Source organism: Rhinolophus ferrumequinum, chromosome 20 (assembly GCF_004115265.2).
Source record: "Rhinolophus ferrumequinum isolate MPI-CBG mRhiFer1 chromosome 20, mRhiFer1_v1.p, whole genome shotgun sequence".
In the NCBI taxonomy this organism is placed as follows: Eukaryota; Metazoa; Chordata; class Mammalia; order Chiroptera; family Rhinolophidae; genus Rhinolophus; species Rhinolophus ferrumequinum.
This window is the reverse complement of record NC_046303.1, coordinates 17,036,468-17,053,368: the sequence shown is the minus strand read 5'-3', so window position 1 is coordinate 17,053,368 and position 16,901 is coordinate 17,036,468. Positions and strand designations below refer to the sequence as shown.

Sequence of the window (16,901 nt, the reverse complement as noted above, 5' to 3'; positions counted from 1 at the left end):
GATCAGAGAATATACTTGGTATGATTTCAATCTTAAATTTGCTGAGGCTGATTTTATGTCCCAATAGATGGTCTATCCTTGAAAATGTTCCATGTAAACTAGAAAAGAATGTGTAGTCTGATGTTTTAGGATGAAGTGCTCTATTTATGTCAATTATGTCCATTTCATCTAATGTGTCATTTAGGGCTGCTTTTTCGTTATTTATTTTCTGTTTGGATGATCTAGCCATAGCTGTCAGTGATGTATTTAGTTCCCCTAGTATAATTGTGTTTTGGTCAATTTCTCCCTTTAGTTCTGTTAGTAGTTGCTTGGTATATTTCAGTGCTCCCTGATTGGGGGCATAAATATTGATGACTGTTATGTCTTCTTGTTGTATAGTCCCCTTTACCATTATGAAATGTCCATCTTTGTCTCTTGTTATCTTTTTCACCCTGAAGTCTGTTTCATCTGATATCATTATGGCTACACCTGATTTTCTCTGGGTACCATTTGCTTGGAGTGTCAATTTCTATCCTTTCATGTTGAGTCTATGCTTGTCCTTGTAGCTGAGCTGTGTCTCTTGGAGACAGCATATGGTTGGGTTTAGTTTTTTGATCCAATCTGCTACTCTGTGCCTTTTTATTGGTGAGTTCAGTCCATTTACATTTAGGGTGATTATTGATATGTTAGGATTTCCTGTCATTCTATCTTTAGTTTTCTGGTAAGGCTGTGTCTCCATTGTTTCTTTGCCTTTTTGTTGTTGTCTATTATTTCTGTGTGGTGGTATTCTATGATGTTTCCCTCTGTTTCTTCTTTTATTACAGTATATATTTCAGTTCTGGATTTTTTTTGAGTGGTTACCCTTAAGTTTATGTAAAAGAAAGTTTGATATTTAGAGTATTCCATTTTCTTCAGCACGCTTACTTTCTCCATTCCCATATTCCGGTTCAGGCCTTTACTCTCCCCGTTTTTATGTTTTGGTTGCCACAAATTGTCCCTGTTGATGGTGGTCGAATAGCCTCCTTTAGTATTTCTAGGCACACTAAAGTGTAGAGTGCAGGTCGTGTATTAGAAAATTCCCTCAGCTTCTGTATGTCTGGAAAGGTCTTTATTCCTCCTTCATATCTAAAGGATATCTTTGCTGGATATATTATTCTTGGCTCATAATTTCTCTCTTCCAATAGTTTGAGTATTGGTTCCACTCCCTCCTGGCTTGTAGAGTTTCTGCTGAAAAATCTGATGATAATCTAATGGGCTTTCCTTTGTAGGTTACCGTCTTCTTTTCCTTGGCTGACTTGAGGATTCTTTCTTTGTCGTTGATTTTAGACAGCTTCAATACAATGTGCCTTGGAGAAGGCCTGTTCGGATTGAGGTAATTAGGTGTTCTATTTGCTTCTTGGATTCGAGGATCCAGTTCTGTCCACAAGTTTGGGAAGTTCTCATCGACAGTTTGTTTAAATATATTCTCTGTTCCCTTCTCTCTTTCTTCTCCTTCTGGTATGCCCATTATTCTTATATTGCTCTTTCTGATGGAGTCAGAAAGTTCTTGTAGAGTTCTTTCATTTCTTTTAAGTCTTAAGTCTCTTTCTTTTTCCATCGTGTAATTTCCAGGTTTCTATCTTCGATGTCACTGATTCTTTCCTCCATGTGGTCAACTCTACTACCTAAGCTGGTTATTTCATTCTTAATTTCTTCTATTGCGTTCTTAATCTCCAGAAATTCTATTTGGTTCTCTTTTAAAATTTCAATCTCTTTCATAAAATGCTCATGTTGTTCTTTGATTGTGTTTCTGAGTTCATTAAACTGCCTTTCTGCGTTTTCTTGCATCTCGTTGAGTTTTTTCAGAACTGCGATCTTGAATTCTCTGTCATTTAAGTCACATATTTCCATATCTTTAAGTTCCTTTTCTGGAGACTTTTCACTTTTGTTCTGAGCTGTCTTGTTGCCTTGGTTATTCATGGCAATTACTGATTTATTATTTCTCTTCCTAGACATCTACAGGAGTGGTCTGCAACAGGTTGATAGGAGGAGGTCTTTCGTTTTCCAGTACTTGTTGGTAGAATGTTTTATTTTCTCTCCGACTGCAGCCTTTTTTTTCTCTCTTACACGATAGTGCTATGTTTTCTCTGCACTATTCCAGCGTCTCACACAATGGGGGATTCCCTGGGAGACGGGCTTCTCCTCTGTTAATAGTGCGCCTGGGTCACAGGGAGCAGTGTCCGTGTGGGTATGCGGAGAGCTTTTGAAGTTCCAAAGCTCTTCCTGCACCAGATTCAGAGCCCATATGTTTCAGTAGTTCTGTTTACTCCTGCAGGGATCCACCCAGATAGGTGGGTCCAGGGGCAGGGTGAGTTGTGAGAGGTGGTCCAGAGCAATGGCAGCGACCACCACCACAGCCGGTCCTGCTTCCACACCTCCCTTCCCTTTGCCGGAACTAGTTGGGCTATGAATCTGTGTCTGCGGTCCACAGTTCTCAGAACAGCAAATATTCTGTTCCTTTGATCTGACACTGCCACCATTCCGCTTCCAGCACTGGGCAAGTGGGGGCGGGATGAGCTCTGGGAGGGTAGGGAGAGGGCGGCTAGTCTCAATGCCCAAGGCTTCCGTTCTCTGCTCGGCAGTGAGGGCTTGAACCACCATTTTCAGCCTTCTTCCCTCAGTCTTTTCTCCGAGGTCTCTGCCGTGAGCGTTGGGTTCAGCCGTGTTATATGCTGCCCCCTCAGCCCTGTGGGCCATAAGCGGAGCCCTAGCAGTCCGAGTTCTTCCCTCTCCCACAGCTGCGGTAGTTCCGGGAGGCAGCAAGCACGGAGCACTGAGCTAGGTCTGCGTCCTGCGCCCGCGCGGTTCTGTCTCTGCACTTCTCCCTTCCCTCCTCCCCCGCTTGTGCAATTCGCCCACCTTTAGGTGAATTCAGCAGTGGGCCTCCTTGTCTTGCCTGTCTGCTGTGCAGGGAGTCCTTTGTGGAGTTATTGTTGTTCGATTAGTTGTAAATTCCAGGGGAGCTTTACAGAGGCTCACCTCATGCCACCATTTTGTACCTCAGTTCTTAATAATTATGTTTAATTTTTGCTGAGTAACTTTTAAAGGTTCATTCTATTAAGTTTCAGTAGGAAAACATTTTATTGATCCTGAAGTTATGTTTATCTTTTACTTAGTTGATGTGCATATTGTTAATAATGAATATTGGTTGCGACTTTCTCATGCCTTGGTTAAATGTGATGAATTCTCTTTGTGTTTAGCTATTTTATTTTTGAATTTGTGGGAGATTTTTAATGGGATTTGTAGAGAGGGGATTCTGAATAGCTGTTTGGTGACAATTGTACGTTGCAGGCTGTGTAAAAGTATCTCTTTAGGCTTTCTTTTATAGTTTTCTTTCCTTATGGTGGCTTCCCTGGATTTAAACTATTTTATAATACATAATTTTGTAAATATTTTTCTTGGTGTAATAAGATGATAAGATTAAACACTTGGAGTAATGTTCCAAATAGATTTAAAAACAAAATCTCATGATTTATTACTGTTGTAGGTAATGGTTTATTTTAGTGAAATAGACTTTTTCCCCACAGTTTGACAACTGGAAATGATATTTTGCATTTGTTTTTGATTTGGCTTTATCTTTTTAAATTAAAAGGCAAGATGACTTTGACCTTACAATAAACTGTTTTTCTTTTTTACTTTTTAAACAGATATAGATCTGGAGTTAAGGGAGAATTTGATTCATTTCCAAGGTCTAAAAGCTGAAGTGGGTTTAATTTTATCAAAGGAAGTTTGATAACTTTGCCTTTTCAGATTTTATTGTTTCTAACTTGAATTTAAGAATGTTGATTGATTTTAACATTTGAGATAGGAGAGGGCCATAACCTTCATAGATTTGTTTACTTAAATACCAGTTTTAAAAAAAAGCCAAACTAAGAAATGGTACTGTTGGTAGTAGTACTGTTTGGTACTAGTCAAACTATCCTCATTTTGAGAATATTGTGGGTGCTTTCATTTCTGAATACATTTTGTCAATTTGAGGTAAAATGTTATCTTGATTTATAGATAATTAACAGAAAGCAACATGTTGGTGGTTTCTTTGGAGATATTTAATCTAAGTGCCATATCAGTATTTATTTCATTTTTTTCCCCAGTGTCAGGTCAGATACATTGACTATGGAAATACTGAAATTCTAGATCGATCTGATATAGTGGAGATTCCTTCGGATTTGCAATTTTCTAGTGTTGCCAAAAAGTATAGACTTTGGGGATTACGGATTCCTTCTGGCCAAGAAGTTAGCCAGTTTGATCAGGCAAGTCAGATTTTTAAATATTTCTTGTTAATGGAAGTAAAACTATGTGCTTGAAACAAACTATGTGTAGTTAAATTCCACTAATTTTCTTTAATGTAAAAAACCTGTATAAATTAGTGATAAATTTGAATTATAGGATAATTCAAAAGCAAATATGATACATTTGTGTTCATCTTTTGCTAGGTAAATATCTTGATGATCAGATAAAAGTGATCTATATGTGTATATATATATTTGTATAATAAATGTAAATAGTTTCTTCTGATGTGAAAGCTTAAAAGGATAGTCTCATATGATGGAAAAAATGATGAATATAGTTATTCTGTTGTCTTTTGCTTTTAAGAAAGTATTTTATTAACTAAAAATGATCTTTAACATGGCTATGGCCATAAATACCACAAATTTGAAATTAGTGGAGTTGTAAATGAAACAGATTTTATCATATTGGCAGAGGCTCAATACTGTTTGATTTGGTAATTGGCAGTGATGTTCTGCTAATGTAGATTCTAGTTTGTATTCATTTCCATTAAATTTTGGGTTAGTAACCTAATTCTGGAAGACATCTGATAATTTCAGGGGTTGTTTTACAGGAATTCTACCTGTTAAATCTGTGCAATAATGATGTTCTTTTGGTGAGTGTTATTGCTATTGAGGGGATATTACATTGCAAAGTATTATGATAATGAGATTTGTATTTTTCTTAGCAGCTCAAATGACTTACGTGAAAAATGACTTAATCAGTACTATACGGAACAGTAAAATTTGGAAACCTTCTATTTACCCCGTTTTTTGAGAATCTTGTAGGCTATTGGGTGTAGTTTTGTCTGCACTGTAGTTATTTATAAGAAACATTTCTGTAATTAGAACTCAGACTAATAAACGTAAAGCATATATTGTAAAGCTACACTCTATATTTTTGGTTTAAAATCTAAAGTTTATTAACTTTTTTCTTTAATATAAATGTTTAGACCAAGGTAGAATTTTGTTTTGAACTGCTTGCATGGTTAGAACCCTAGAGTCTTAAATTTATACACCTTAATCTAATCTCAATTAAATGACTTTTTTAAAAGTCATAAAGCTAATTAGGGCTGAGCTAGGGCTAGAACTCAAGTTTGTTGCTATTCTCATAGTAAGGTGATATAAAATTTATGTTGATTGAAACAAACATGAATCAAGAAAAAAGTCATTTTTAAAAGTTAATTTTGGAACTGAAGGAATAAACTTCAGTAATTGACAATGTTTTGAATGCTTCATAGACTGTTAATAGGTGGTACTGTTTGTATTTGCATGCTTAAGTTCAGTAAAAAGATTGTAGATTGGAGTTGTGTTCACTATAATTAGCAAAATGAATGTTTTCTGGAATAAAAGTTATTTATTTATTTATTTTTACTTTCATTAGCATTTATTTGATGCTGAATTTACTCCTGGGCCATAAGTTTTTGTTTCTTCAGTTTCTTCTGGGAGATCTTTTTCTCCTGTACAGCCTCCTCTTTTGGTTTAGGAACAATCTGCCCTTTTTCAGTGAGGATCATCGCACTGTGGCAGGGAGAGCTCATGTATCTGTTAACCCGCCTGTGAGCTCTGTAAGCTCTGCGCTGCATCTTGGGAGCTTTGTTCACCTGGCTGTGCTCAGTGACCAGAGAGTCTCCATCTAAACCCTTAAGTGCAGTATTACTCTCCGCATTTTCAAGCATGTGCAGTAAAAATTCTGCCCTCTCTTTGGGCTGCTGACTCTGGGTCCAGCCCCACTATTTGGCCTGGGCACACCTCCCAACTCCATCATTGTAGCGACGGAATGGCACACGGAATTGCTTTTATAACATGACATCCTTTAGATACTTGGTGGCTTTTTGAATATGCATACCCTTGATGGCCTGGGCAGTTTCATGAGAGTTCTTAAAATGAACCCAGAGATTTGAACCTTTCAATTTACATGATTTTGTGGGGTTCTCTGGGTCAGGTGAGTAGTGAACCATTTTCAGAGATCACCTCAGGCCGCTTACGGGAAGAGCTAAAAGTCTTATTAGGAAGCTCATGATTAACCATTAATTCTTAGCTCAAGGCTGAAATGTAATTTTCTATATAAAGTCTTTGCTAATACCCACCATCCATTCCCCTGCAGCTGTTTTAGTCACTCCATGTATAAGACAGGTCGAGCTGTAATTTTTTCCTCCTCACAGATAGTGCACTTGGTAGAGACAAGACTGTCTCGGTAGAGGGAAGTATTTTATTTATTTTTCTATGCCTAATTTTCTCTGACCTGTTAGGTGGTACATGAGCATCCAATTTATTTAGCATTTGAACAAACGAATGAATACTAGCTATTCAGTTAAAAAAAAAAAAAAGTGTATCCTGGCATTGAAATACACCTTCAGCACATTTTTAAACCAACACTGTCACAACTATGCTATTGCAGTTGAAATGGATACTCAGAATCATGGGTACACATTGCTGAAGATAAAACAAAGATTTAATTATGTCCTAAATGCTTTTCTTACTTGAAAAGTTTTATGCAGACTCAGAGAATGAGAGCTAGAGATTGAAATTTGGGTTTAAGAGTTTAAATGCCTGTTAGTCTGTTTTCTAATACATCCAGACAAGGTAAGGTAGACTAAAGTAGAAAGCAAATAATGCTTTCTTGTTTCTGAATAAAGCTTACCAGTCTGGGAAACATCTTACAAAAGTGACATTATCTTTTTTTAATGATTGAAAACTCATTCTAAATCAATGGCCAGATTTATTTGAAAGGTAAATTTTACACCTTTTAAATAACTAAATATGTTTAAAAAATACATACACATACATATGTTTGTATATGTATGATATATATATATATATATATATATATATGTATTCAGCACACAGGATTTAATGGGAAATGTAACACATTTCTTTCTATAAAATTAAATATTTGACATTGAAAAGAGAATATGTAGGATATATATTTATGATAAAGTATAATATTAAAATACCCATGTGTCATATTCTCTGTCATTATTTTTGTTAGTTAGAATTTAGGAAAATTCAGAATGTGTTCCAAGTTCAGGGTTGTGTCTTTGTGGTTAGAGTGTATCAAAGTACTTTTAGGAATTTCAGTATTCTGGAGCTGTAAGCAAATCCTTATTAAAATTAAATCTCAAGATATCTTCCAATCCCAAATATGTTTCAGATATATCTGTGCTCAGTGGACAGGATAGATAATCAATAATTAAAAGTTAGTAAGTACCTAATTTCTCTTTTGGCTTCTCATAGGCCAGTTGTGCAAGTGTTACTCCCTTAAATAAAATTCTGTTTAAGAGGGTTTTGAATTTAGGATTTCTAACATCTCGTATTCTATAATTTCAATTTATTGTTTAAAAAATTGATATTTTGTGCTTTGAGTTTCTGGTTTTTGCTCCTGCTCTTGTCTGTCTTTAAAACCAGAGTGAAACTATTTTTAAAATTTTGTTGAATCTTAGATACCAAATTCAGTTTTTCTAGATACCAAAATTCATTTTTATGTGCTGTAGCTCCTCAGGACACCATTATATTTAGTTGGGGCCAAAATGGTCAACACAGTCTGCTTGATTTAAAAAAAATTATTCTAGGGCATTTAATTGATACACATTTTAAAATTTATACATATGTGTGCCTATACAGGTATTAGCTCTACTTCTGAAAGGAAGATTTCAGCAAGTGTGTAATTGGAATATATTCATATACATGCAGAAGTATATTTAAATATAGCCAATAATAATGTAAGACAACTTTTATAGAGATTTGAGAATGAAGAAATAAGATTCTTGGAAAAACTGGGTAGAAATAAAATAAGTGAAGAAAAACATGTTGATATAGCTGGTTTAATGTCTTTTTTTCCTGTCTTTCTTAGGGCAGAACCTTTTTGGGGAGCTTGATTTTTGAAAAGGAAATAAAAATGAAAATTAAAGCAACCTATCACGATGGAACAGTTATCGCTCAGGCTGAATATGGCACTGTGGATATAGGGGAAGAGGTGGCTAAGAAAGGCTTTGCAGAAAAACGCAACCTCACTGTCAGCGCTAACGTCAGTGAGGAACAAAATTCAGATCCTGGTCAGCTTGTTCTCAGGAACCTCAAAGGCCCCATTCCCTTGTGGGGGCACAGATCGAACCAGTCAACCCTCAGCCGGCCGAAGGCACGCCTAAGTGGGAGGCTGATGCTTGACTTGAAGGGTGACAGTGACGCAGGAACTCATGTGACATTTCCAAAGTAAGACTGGGGTGAGGCTTTCAGTCTTACCTAGTTTTGAATTCATGGTAGAAACCCTCGTCATAGTAGAAGTCAAGGCATGTGTGTTTGGAGTCCTCAGCTATGTCAGTGATTTTGAGGAAGTGATTATTTCGAGTTTTCTCAAACATGTATTATTTTCTTTTTCAGCAGGAATATTTTCATTAAAAGCCATTTTGAAAGAAAAATCATTCCTGAAATGTTTAAATTTTGTATACCAACTCTTCATGCCAACTCGTGAATACATTTATCAAAAATAAAGATCTACCCCTAAATCTGAATTATTTAAGCAAAGTTAGAATTTCCCATAAGCTTTGAAGTTTTTCCTATGGCTTCAAGAATAATGAGTGTGAGGGAATTGCCTTTCCTTTTAATAGAAAAGAGGCTCTTTGTTCTTTGAAAACGTATTGTGATGGAGTGTTTTAGATAATTTTGAATTATAAACTTGAAGCAGAAAACCAGATTTGATGTTTATAAGTACCAAGCCATTTATATACTTCTGTATCATGATCCAAGCCATGATGCCATGTGTTAGGGTATGCAGCTGTTTGTTGGGATCTTATCAGCACTTTAGGAACTAAACTGTCAAATGGAGTGAGGGTCACGGGGAGGAGGGTCGGAAGATACTGATACAGAATATGGTTTTTACTGTATTTGCTGGAGCTGGTGTTGCTACGAGGAAGTTGTAACATGTTTTCTGTGAGAGTTGGAGGCATTGTTTCTGAAGTATGACTTTAGTTGTAAAATCTAGTTTGTAGTAAAATATTTTTTAATGTTGAACTAGGTAAAGGTTTTAGATTCGTTTCCAAAATTAAGATATATTCTGGTATAAAAAGCCTAAGATAATTTAGTTTAGATTTCTGATCTCTGTCAGCATTACACAGTTTGTTTTTTAACATGAGTGAATTTGTTTTTATAGGGAAAATTTGGCTGTTGGTGATTTTAGTTTAAGGTCTAATGTCAGCCTGGCAAAAATTAAGCAGGACCAGAAACTGATTGAAGAAAATGAAAAGCTTAAATCAGAGAAGGAGGTTCTTCTTGAAAGTTACAAGGCATTAGAATTGAAAGTAGAACAGACTGCCCAGGAACTTCAGGTATGGTATGTTCAATGGCTTAAGGTACTGGGAAATCTGTGTATTCATCTACTCTTACTTGTTTTATGTCACTTTTCCTTTCTTCCTGTCCTTACCCCACTCTGTCATTCTTTCTTTCTTACTTTACATTTGTTTATAGATGAATTTTTTTATTATGCTTCAAACTAATCTTTGAATTTCATTGGATGTTTAAAAGATTAATAATTTCTCATTTACATTTCCTCTTATGTTCTTTTAAAAACTTAACTATGGAAGTTTTCAAATATTCCAAAAGGAGAGAGAATGGAATAATTAATCCCTATGTACCCATCACCCAGTTTACAAGTATTAAACACATAGGTAAAAATTTGCCTGAAAACCCTCTCCAGGGAACACTAAGTACTCCTCTGTCAAGGGGAAACTTACCAGTGTAGATATATCTTGGTGATTTTTCCAGAACAAGATCTCATTGTCAAGACTATTTTCCTCAGTCTCAACCCTCAGTGCCCCTTTTTGCAGATGTTTTTGAAATAGTGAATTGTTCTAAGCTAATTTCATATGTCTTATTTCTTTCCACTTTCCAAGTTCCTCTGACAAATGTGACTGGGTATCCTTGAGTTCAGGCACAATGCAAACCTTTCAGGAAATGGTTATCACCTCCTTTACCCTAAAAATCCTGTTGAATACAAATATGCTTCTAAAGTGTAATGTTCAAACTAAATAAATTAATTTTTGTAGTATTATTGAGCATGTGATATAAAACTAAGCGTAAAGGAAGCAGCAATGGATGATAGGCAATCTTTTTAAATCTAAACCTTCTAAGTTATCTTAAAACAAATCCCATTCATTATATTTTACCGTATATGCTTTAGTATATATCTCTAATAGAAAAGAACTTCAAAACACATAACCGTAATACTATCCATACTTAAAATTTAACAATAACTCCTTAATATCTTTTAATATCCAGTCAATGTTCAGATTTCCCATATTGTTCCATGAATGCCCTTTTACAGTTGGTTTCTTCCAATCAGGAGCCCATTTAGGTCCAAACATTGCATATTGGTTGATAAAAGTTGCTTAATTTACATCCTTGAGTTGTTTAACAGGCTCCTTTATCTTTCATGTACACATTTACTTTTACAGTAGGTAGATCGCAAGGTTGCTTAGATTCAGGGCAGTTTTCTTTTCCCCCCACCAAGAATACTGTTTGGTTTTCAAATATGTAGTTTTTTTCTGGCACCAAATGCATTATTTCTACACTAATTCTCCAATATCCATGGGATGTCCTACAATTCGTTTTTGACATTAAATACCAGGAGTTAGCTCAGATGCCACAAGTTAAGGACTCAGCCCCACAAGACTTCCTTTACTTCAGACACCAGCCACAAATCAGGTCCCTAGGCTACCCACATTTCTGCCTGGCCAACTATAAATTTGAAGATTCCCCCCCTTGCCCTCAGGTTCAATAATTTGCTGAAACAACTCACAAAACTCAAGAAAGGGCTATACTTAAGATTACAGTTTTAGTATAAAGAATAGAACTCAGGAACAGCCAAATGAAAGGAGGAGATGCGTAGGGGAAGTTATGGTGGGAGCGGAGGCAGGGTAGGGGGTAGGGGGCAAGGGATCTTTCCCAGCACATGGATTTGTTCACTAACCTGGAAGTTTTCCAAAACCTTATTCTGAGTTTTTTTTTTTTTTTTTTTTTTTTTTAAATCAAGGTTATTACATAGGCCTGTTTGATTAAATCATTGACCATTGGTAATTGAACTCAGACTCCAGCCCTTAAATGCATATGTGACATTTTCCAGGGAGGTCGGCCTCATAAATCAATAAATCTTGGGTTCTATCCACTATAACCAGTTCTTTAGGCAGGGATTTCCTGCTAGGGGCATCTCAGAGATACAGTCTCTTCCTCTTAGAAAATAATAGTCTGTTCTCTTTAGATGTCTAGTTGACAGGAGATTAGACTAGTCATCTGCCTTTATTCTTTTCTTTGGGGGTGTTCTCCTGTCCATTTCCATGAAGAGAATAAATGGATTACAGGTCACCTGTTTTACCTACTGAAGATACAAAATGTTTCCTTCAAGCCCAGAAAGTTCCTTGGTGCTCTTAACCAGTCTATCTTCTCCTTCCACCCACTATTTTGATTTACATCATCATAGCTTAGTTTTCCTGGTCCTGTACTTTATATAAATGGAATCCTCTCATATGTGTACATGCTCTGTTGTGTCTGGCTTCATTCAGTTAAAATAATGTCTGTGAGATTTATCTGTTGTGTATATCATTAGTTCATTTTCATTGCTGAGTGGCATTCGATTGTATCAGTACACCACAGTATGTTTACCCATTCTCCTGTTGGTGGGCATTTAGGTTTCCAGTTTTGGGCCATTATGAATAAAGCCATTGTAGATATTCTTGTACAGTTACTTTTGTGGACAAAAAGTCCACATTGCCCAATATTAATATAGCATTATTTGCATGGTATATCTTTCATATGCTTTAATTTTTACATATAATGTTTCTTATAAGCTGAATATTAGTTGAGTCTAAACTTTTTCATCCGGATTGATAATCTCATATCTTTTAATTGAAGTGTTTACCTGATTTTCATTTAATGTAATTATCGATGTGATTGGGTTCAAGTTTGCCATCTTTTCCATTTGTATTATTTGTTCTTTGTTTTAAAAACCATACTCATTATTTGTCATCTGATTTCCAGTTTTGTTTTTACAAGTGGATTAATAATAAGTTCAAGACACTGGAGAAACAAATGTTTCGAGCTAAGTTCACGATTATTTTTTTAGTGAAGCTGAATCTTTTTTTTTTTTCACGTTTTACCTCTTTTTTTTTTTTTAAAGATTTTATTGGGGATGGGGAACAGGACTTTATTGGGGAACAGTGTGTATTTCCAGGACTTTTTTCCAAGTCAAGTTGTTGTCCTTTCCCTCTTAGTTGTGGAGGGCGCAGCTCAGCTCCAGGTCCAGTTGCCGTTGCTAGTTGCAGGGGGCACAGCCCACCATCCCTTGCGGGAGTTGAACCGGCAACCTTGTGGTTGAGAGGACGCGCTCCAACCAACTGAGTCATTTGGGAGCTCAGCGGCAGCTCAGCTCAAGGTGCCGTGTTCAATCTTAGTTGCAGGGGGCGCTGTCCACCATCCCTTGCGGGACTCGAGGAATTGAACTGGCAACCTTGTGGTTGAGAGCCCACTGGCCCATGTGGGAATCGAACCGGCAGCCCTCGGAGTTAGAAGCATGGAGCTCTAACCGCCTGAGCCACCAGGCCGGCCCCAGAAGCTGAATCTTTTTGATTTTATTAGTTTCAGGTGTACAAAACAACATAATGATTAGGCATTTACACCCCTCACAAAGTGATAACCCCAACAAGTCTACTACCCCTTTGACATCATACACAGCTATTACACCACCACTGACTATATACTCCTTATGCTGTACTTTACATCCCTCTCTCTTTCTCTCTGTTTATAAAGAGGGTACCAAAAAAATGTATACACATTTTAAGAAAGGAAAACTGTACTAAATTGTAATACTCAATATATACTGATAACAGAAGATGAATACAAGTCACGTGTGACTTCTGCAATTACAAGAGGTGCTCAAAGTGGTTACCGTCAGACACCTCTGATTACGGTGAACTACTGCTTGAGCAGCACTGACCAAAGTGTCCACTTGCATACATTTTTTTGGCACCCCGATATATGTGTGTGTGTGTGTATCTATAAATAAATAGAAATATATATTTACATGTATTTCATATATGTTTATATAGTTATATAGTTATATGTAGGGTTACAGTTGACATTCAGTATAATTTTATATTAGTTATAGGTGTACAGTGCAATGGTTAGACATTTATATAATTTATGAAGTGATCTCCCGATAAGTCTAGTACCCATCTGACACCATATGTAGTTTTTACATTATTGACTATATTTCCCGTACTGTATTTCGCATCCCCATGACTATTTTGTGACTACCAATTTGTAATTCCTAAGCCCTTCACTTTTCTCACCCATCCCCCCAGCTCCCCGTCTAGCAACCATCAGTTCTCTGAATCTAGGAGTCTATTTCTGTTTTGTTTGCTCGTTTATTCTGTTCTTTAGATTCCACATAGAAGTGGGATCATATGGTATTTGTCTTTCTCAGCCTGACTTATTTCACTTAGCATTATATTCTCTAGGTCCATCCGTGTTGTTGCAAATGGTAAGATTTCAGTCTTTTTTTCTGGCAGAACACTACTCCATTATATAAAGGTACCGGAGTTCATTATTTAGTAGCATGTTATTTAGCCTCCATGTGTTTGGTTTGTGTGTGTTTCAGTTTTATTTTTTGTAATTGATTTCTAGTTTCATATCATTGTGATCAGAGAAGATACTTGATGTGATTTCAGTCTTCTTAAATTTATTGAGACTTGTTTTTTTTGCCTAACATGTAGTCTGTCCTGGGAAATGTTCCATGTGCACTTGAAAAGAATGTATACTCTGCTGCTTTGGGGTGAAATGCTCTAAAAATATCAATTAAATCCTTCTGGTCTAGTGTGTCATTTAAGGCCACTGTTTCCGTGTTGATTTTCTGTCTGGAACATCTGTCCACTGGTGTCAGTAGGGTGTTAAAGTTCTCTACTATGACTGTGTTACTGTTAATCTCTGCCTTCATGCCGTATTTGTTTTATATTTAGATGCTCCTACGCTGGGTGCATAGAAGTTTACCAGGGTTAATGTTCTCTTGTTGGATTGATCCCTTTATTATTAGGTAATGTCCTTCTTTGTCTCTTATTATAGCCTTTGTTTTAAAGTATATTTTAGCCGATGTGAGTTTTGCTACCCAGCTTTTTTCCATTTGTTGAAATATCTTTTTCCATACCTTTACTTTCAGTTTATGTGTGTCTTTTTATCTGAGGTGGGTCTCTTGTAGACACCATATATGGGTCTTCTTTTCTTATCCATTCAGCTACCTTATGTCTTTTGATTGGAGTATTTAATTTACTTACAATTTAAAGTGATAGATACATAGTAATCTCCATTATATTATTCATATTTTTTATCTTCATTTGTTTGTTTGTTTTTTCCTTTCTTCTGCTTAAAGGAGTCCTTTTAACATTTCTTGTAATGCTGGCTTGGTGGTCATGAATTCCTTTAGCTTTTTCTTGCCTGCGAAGGTCTTTATCTCTCCAATTTTAAATGAAAACCTTGCTGGATGGAGTAATCTTGGTTGTAGGCGCTTGTTTTTCATCACTTTAAATATTTTCTGCCAATCCCTTCTGGCAAAGTTTCTGTTGAGAAATCTGGTAGTCTTATGGGTGCTCCCTTGTAAGTAACTAGTTGTCTTTCTCTTGCTGCTTTTAGGATTCTCTCTTTGTCTTTAACCTTTGCCATTTTAACTATGCTGTATCTTGGTGTGGGCCTGTATGGGTTCATCTTGTTTGGGACTCTGCTTTTTGGGCTTGTATGTCAATTTCCTTTACCAGGTTAGGGAAATTTTCAGTCATTATTTCTTCAAATAGGTTCTCGATCCCTTGCTCCCTCTCTTCTCCTTCTGGTACTCCTATGATGCGAATGTTGTTACACTTGATGTTGTCCGACAGGTCCCCTAAACTATCTTCATTGTTTTTTCTTTTTTTTTCTTTTTGTTGTTCCAGTTAGATGTATTCTGCTACCTTGTCTTCTAAATCGCTGATTGATCCTCTGCTTCATCTAATCTGCTATTGATTCCTTTTAGTGTATTCTTCATTTCAGTTATTGTATTCTTTACAAGTATTTTTGACTTTTTTTTTTTTTTTATGATTTCCGTGTCCTTTTTTATCTTTGCTGTCTCTGTTGAAATTGTCACTAAGTTCCTTAAGCATTCTTATAATCAATGTTTTAAACTCTCTTTCTAGGTTGGTTGACTCCATTTCTTATTTCTGAATGTTCTTTTATTTGGGATATATGTTTTTGTTTCCTCATTCTGGCTGCCTCTCTGTGTCTGCTTCTATGTATTAGGTAGATCTCCTGTGTCTCTCAGTGTTTGCTGGGTGGCCTTATGTAGTATGTGTCCTGTGTGGTGCAGTGGTGCAGTCTCCCTGATCTTCTGTGCATGTGTTCCAGGAGTGTCCCTTGAGTGTGTGTTCCCCCGTTGTAGTTGAGCCTTGATTACTTTTGGCGCGTCAATGGGTGGGATTGACTGCCTCCCAGGCTGACTGTGAGGACTGGCTGTGCCCACAGTGTATGAGCTGCTGTGTGAGGGCTGACCCCTCTGAGTAGGGTTTGCCCCCATGGGCTTTAGTGCTGGCTGCATCCACTCTTTGGGTGTGCCTCTTGTGGGGCTAACCAGGTAGTGCTCTAGTGTGGTCTGAAGTCACCCTGTTGGTGTGTTGTCTCTGGTGTGTCTCTTATGAGGGTCTCCTGTGCAGGCCTCTTTCAGCCTTGCCTGTGACTGGCCTGGGGCCACCTGATAGAAGCTACACAGCTATATGTGGTTGGTTGCTGCCTGTACTGGGCCTGGAGGCATGATAGGGTGGCCTCCCTGTGAGCCGATGTTGGATGCCACCAGTATTGGGTCTAGGGCAGCTTAGCAAAAGGCCCAGGGCCCTCCTTGCCTGTTGCCATCTGCCAGCTGCCTATAAGGCTCACCTGTTGAAAGAGCCTCCTTAGATGTGAAAGTGAGGCTGGTTGACCTGGTGTTGAGAGTGCCTTGGGCAGTGCAGCCCTAGGTGGGCAGGGTGGGTTCCAGGGAGTTACAGGGTGTGGGCAGCGGTTTTTACAAAGTTAATGAAGTTTTGGTTCTTGCATTGGTGCTGGGCTTGTGACCACTTTGTAAAAATGCTCTGAGAACACCGTGGCCAGCCACCACTTGCCTCAGGCCCACAGTTCTCTTAGAGCAGCCCAAGAGAGGTTATGGTGAAGGTTGTGGCTCACTGCTCACCACCAAAAGTTTCCTGGGTTGCCATAGGCCGTCCACTGCTGTAAAAGGCTTTCACAGCTCCTGGTGCAGGGCTTGCTGCTCAGTAGCCAAAAGTGGCCCCAGCAATGCAGCCCTAGGTGAGTAGGGTGGGGTTCCAAGGAGTTACTGAGTGTGGGTGGTGGTTTTGACAAAGTTAATTCAGTTTCGGTTCTTGCACTGGTGCTGGGCCTGTGACGACTTCGCAAAAACGCTCTAAGAATGCTGTGACCAGCCACCACTCGCCTCAGGCCTGCAGGTCCCTGAGAGCCACCCAAGAGAGACTTTGGTGCAGGTTGTAGCTTGCTGCTCATCACCAAAAGTTGCCCCGTCCTCCTTGGGCTGTCCACTGCTGTAAAAAGCTTCTGCAGCCC

The 16,901-nt window shown here is 37.6% G+C and overlaps 1 protein-coding gene and 1 pseudogene across 1 annotated transcript in view; one reads left to right on the top strand and one right to left on the bottom strand.

Moving 5' to 3' along the window:
• Nucleotides 1-16,901, top strand: part of STK31 (serine/threonine kinase 31) — a 73,105-nt gene that overhangs the window by 11,569 nt on the left and 44,635 nt on the right. Inside the window, exons 5-7 of the mRNA XM_033088928.1 lie at nucleotides 4,110-4,268; nucleotides 8,137-8,495; nucleotides 9,433-9,607. Of these exons, the coding sequence (XP_032944819.1) occupies nucleotides 4,110-4,268; nucleotides 8,137-8,495; nucleotides 9,433-9,607 (693 nt within the window). The remainder of the gene's footprint in view (nucleotides 1-4,109; nucleotides 4,269-8,136; nucleotides 8,496-9,432; nucleotides 9,608-16,901) is intronic.
• On the bottom strand, nucleotides 5,687-6,244 carry LOC117012562 (60S ribosomal protein L17-like; annotated as a pseudogene).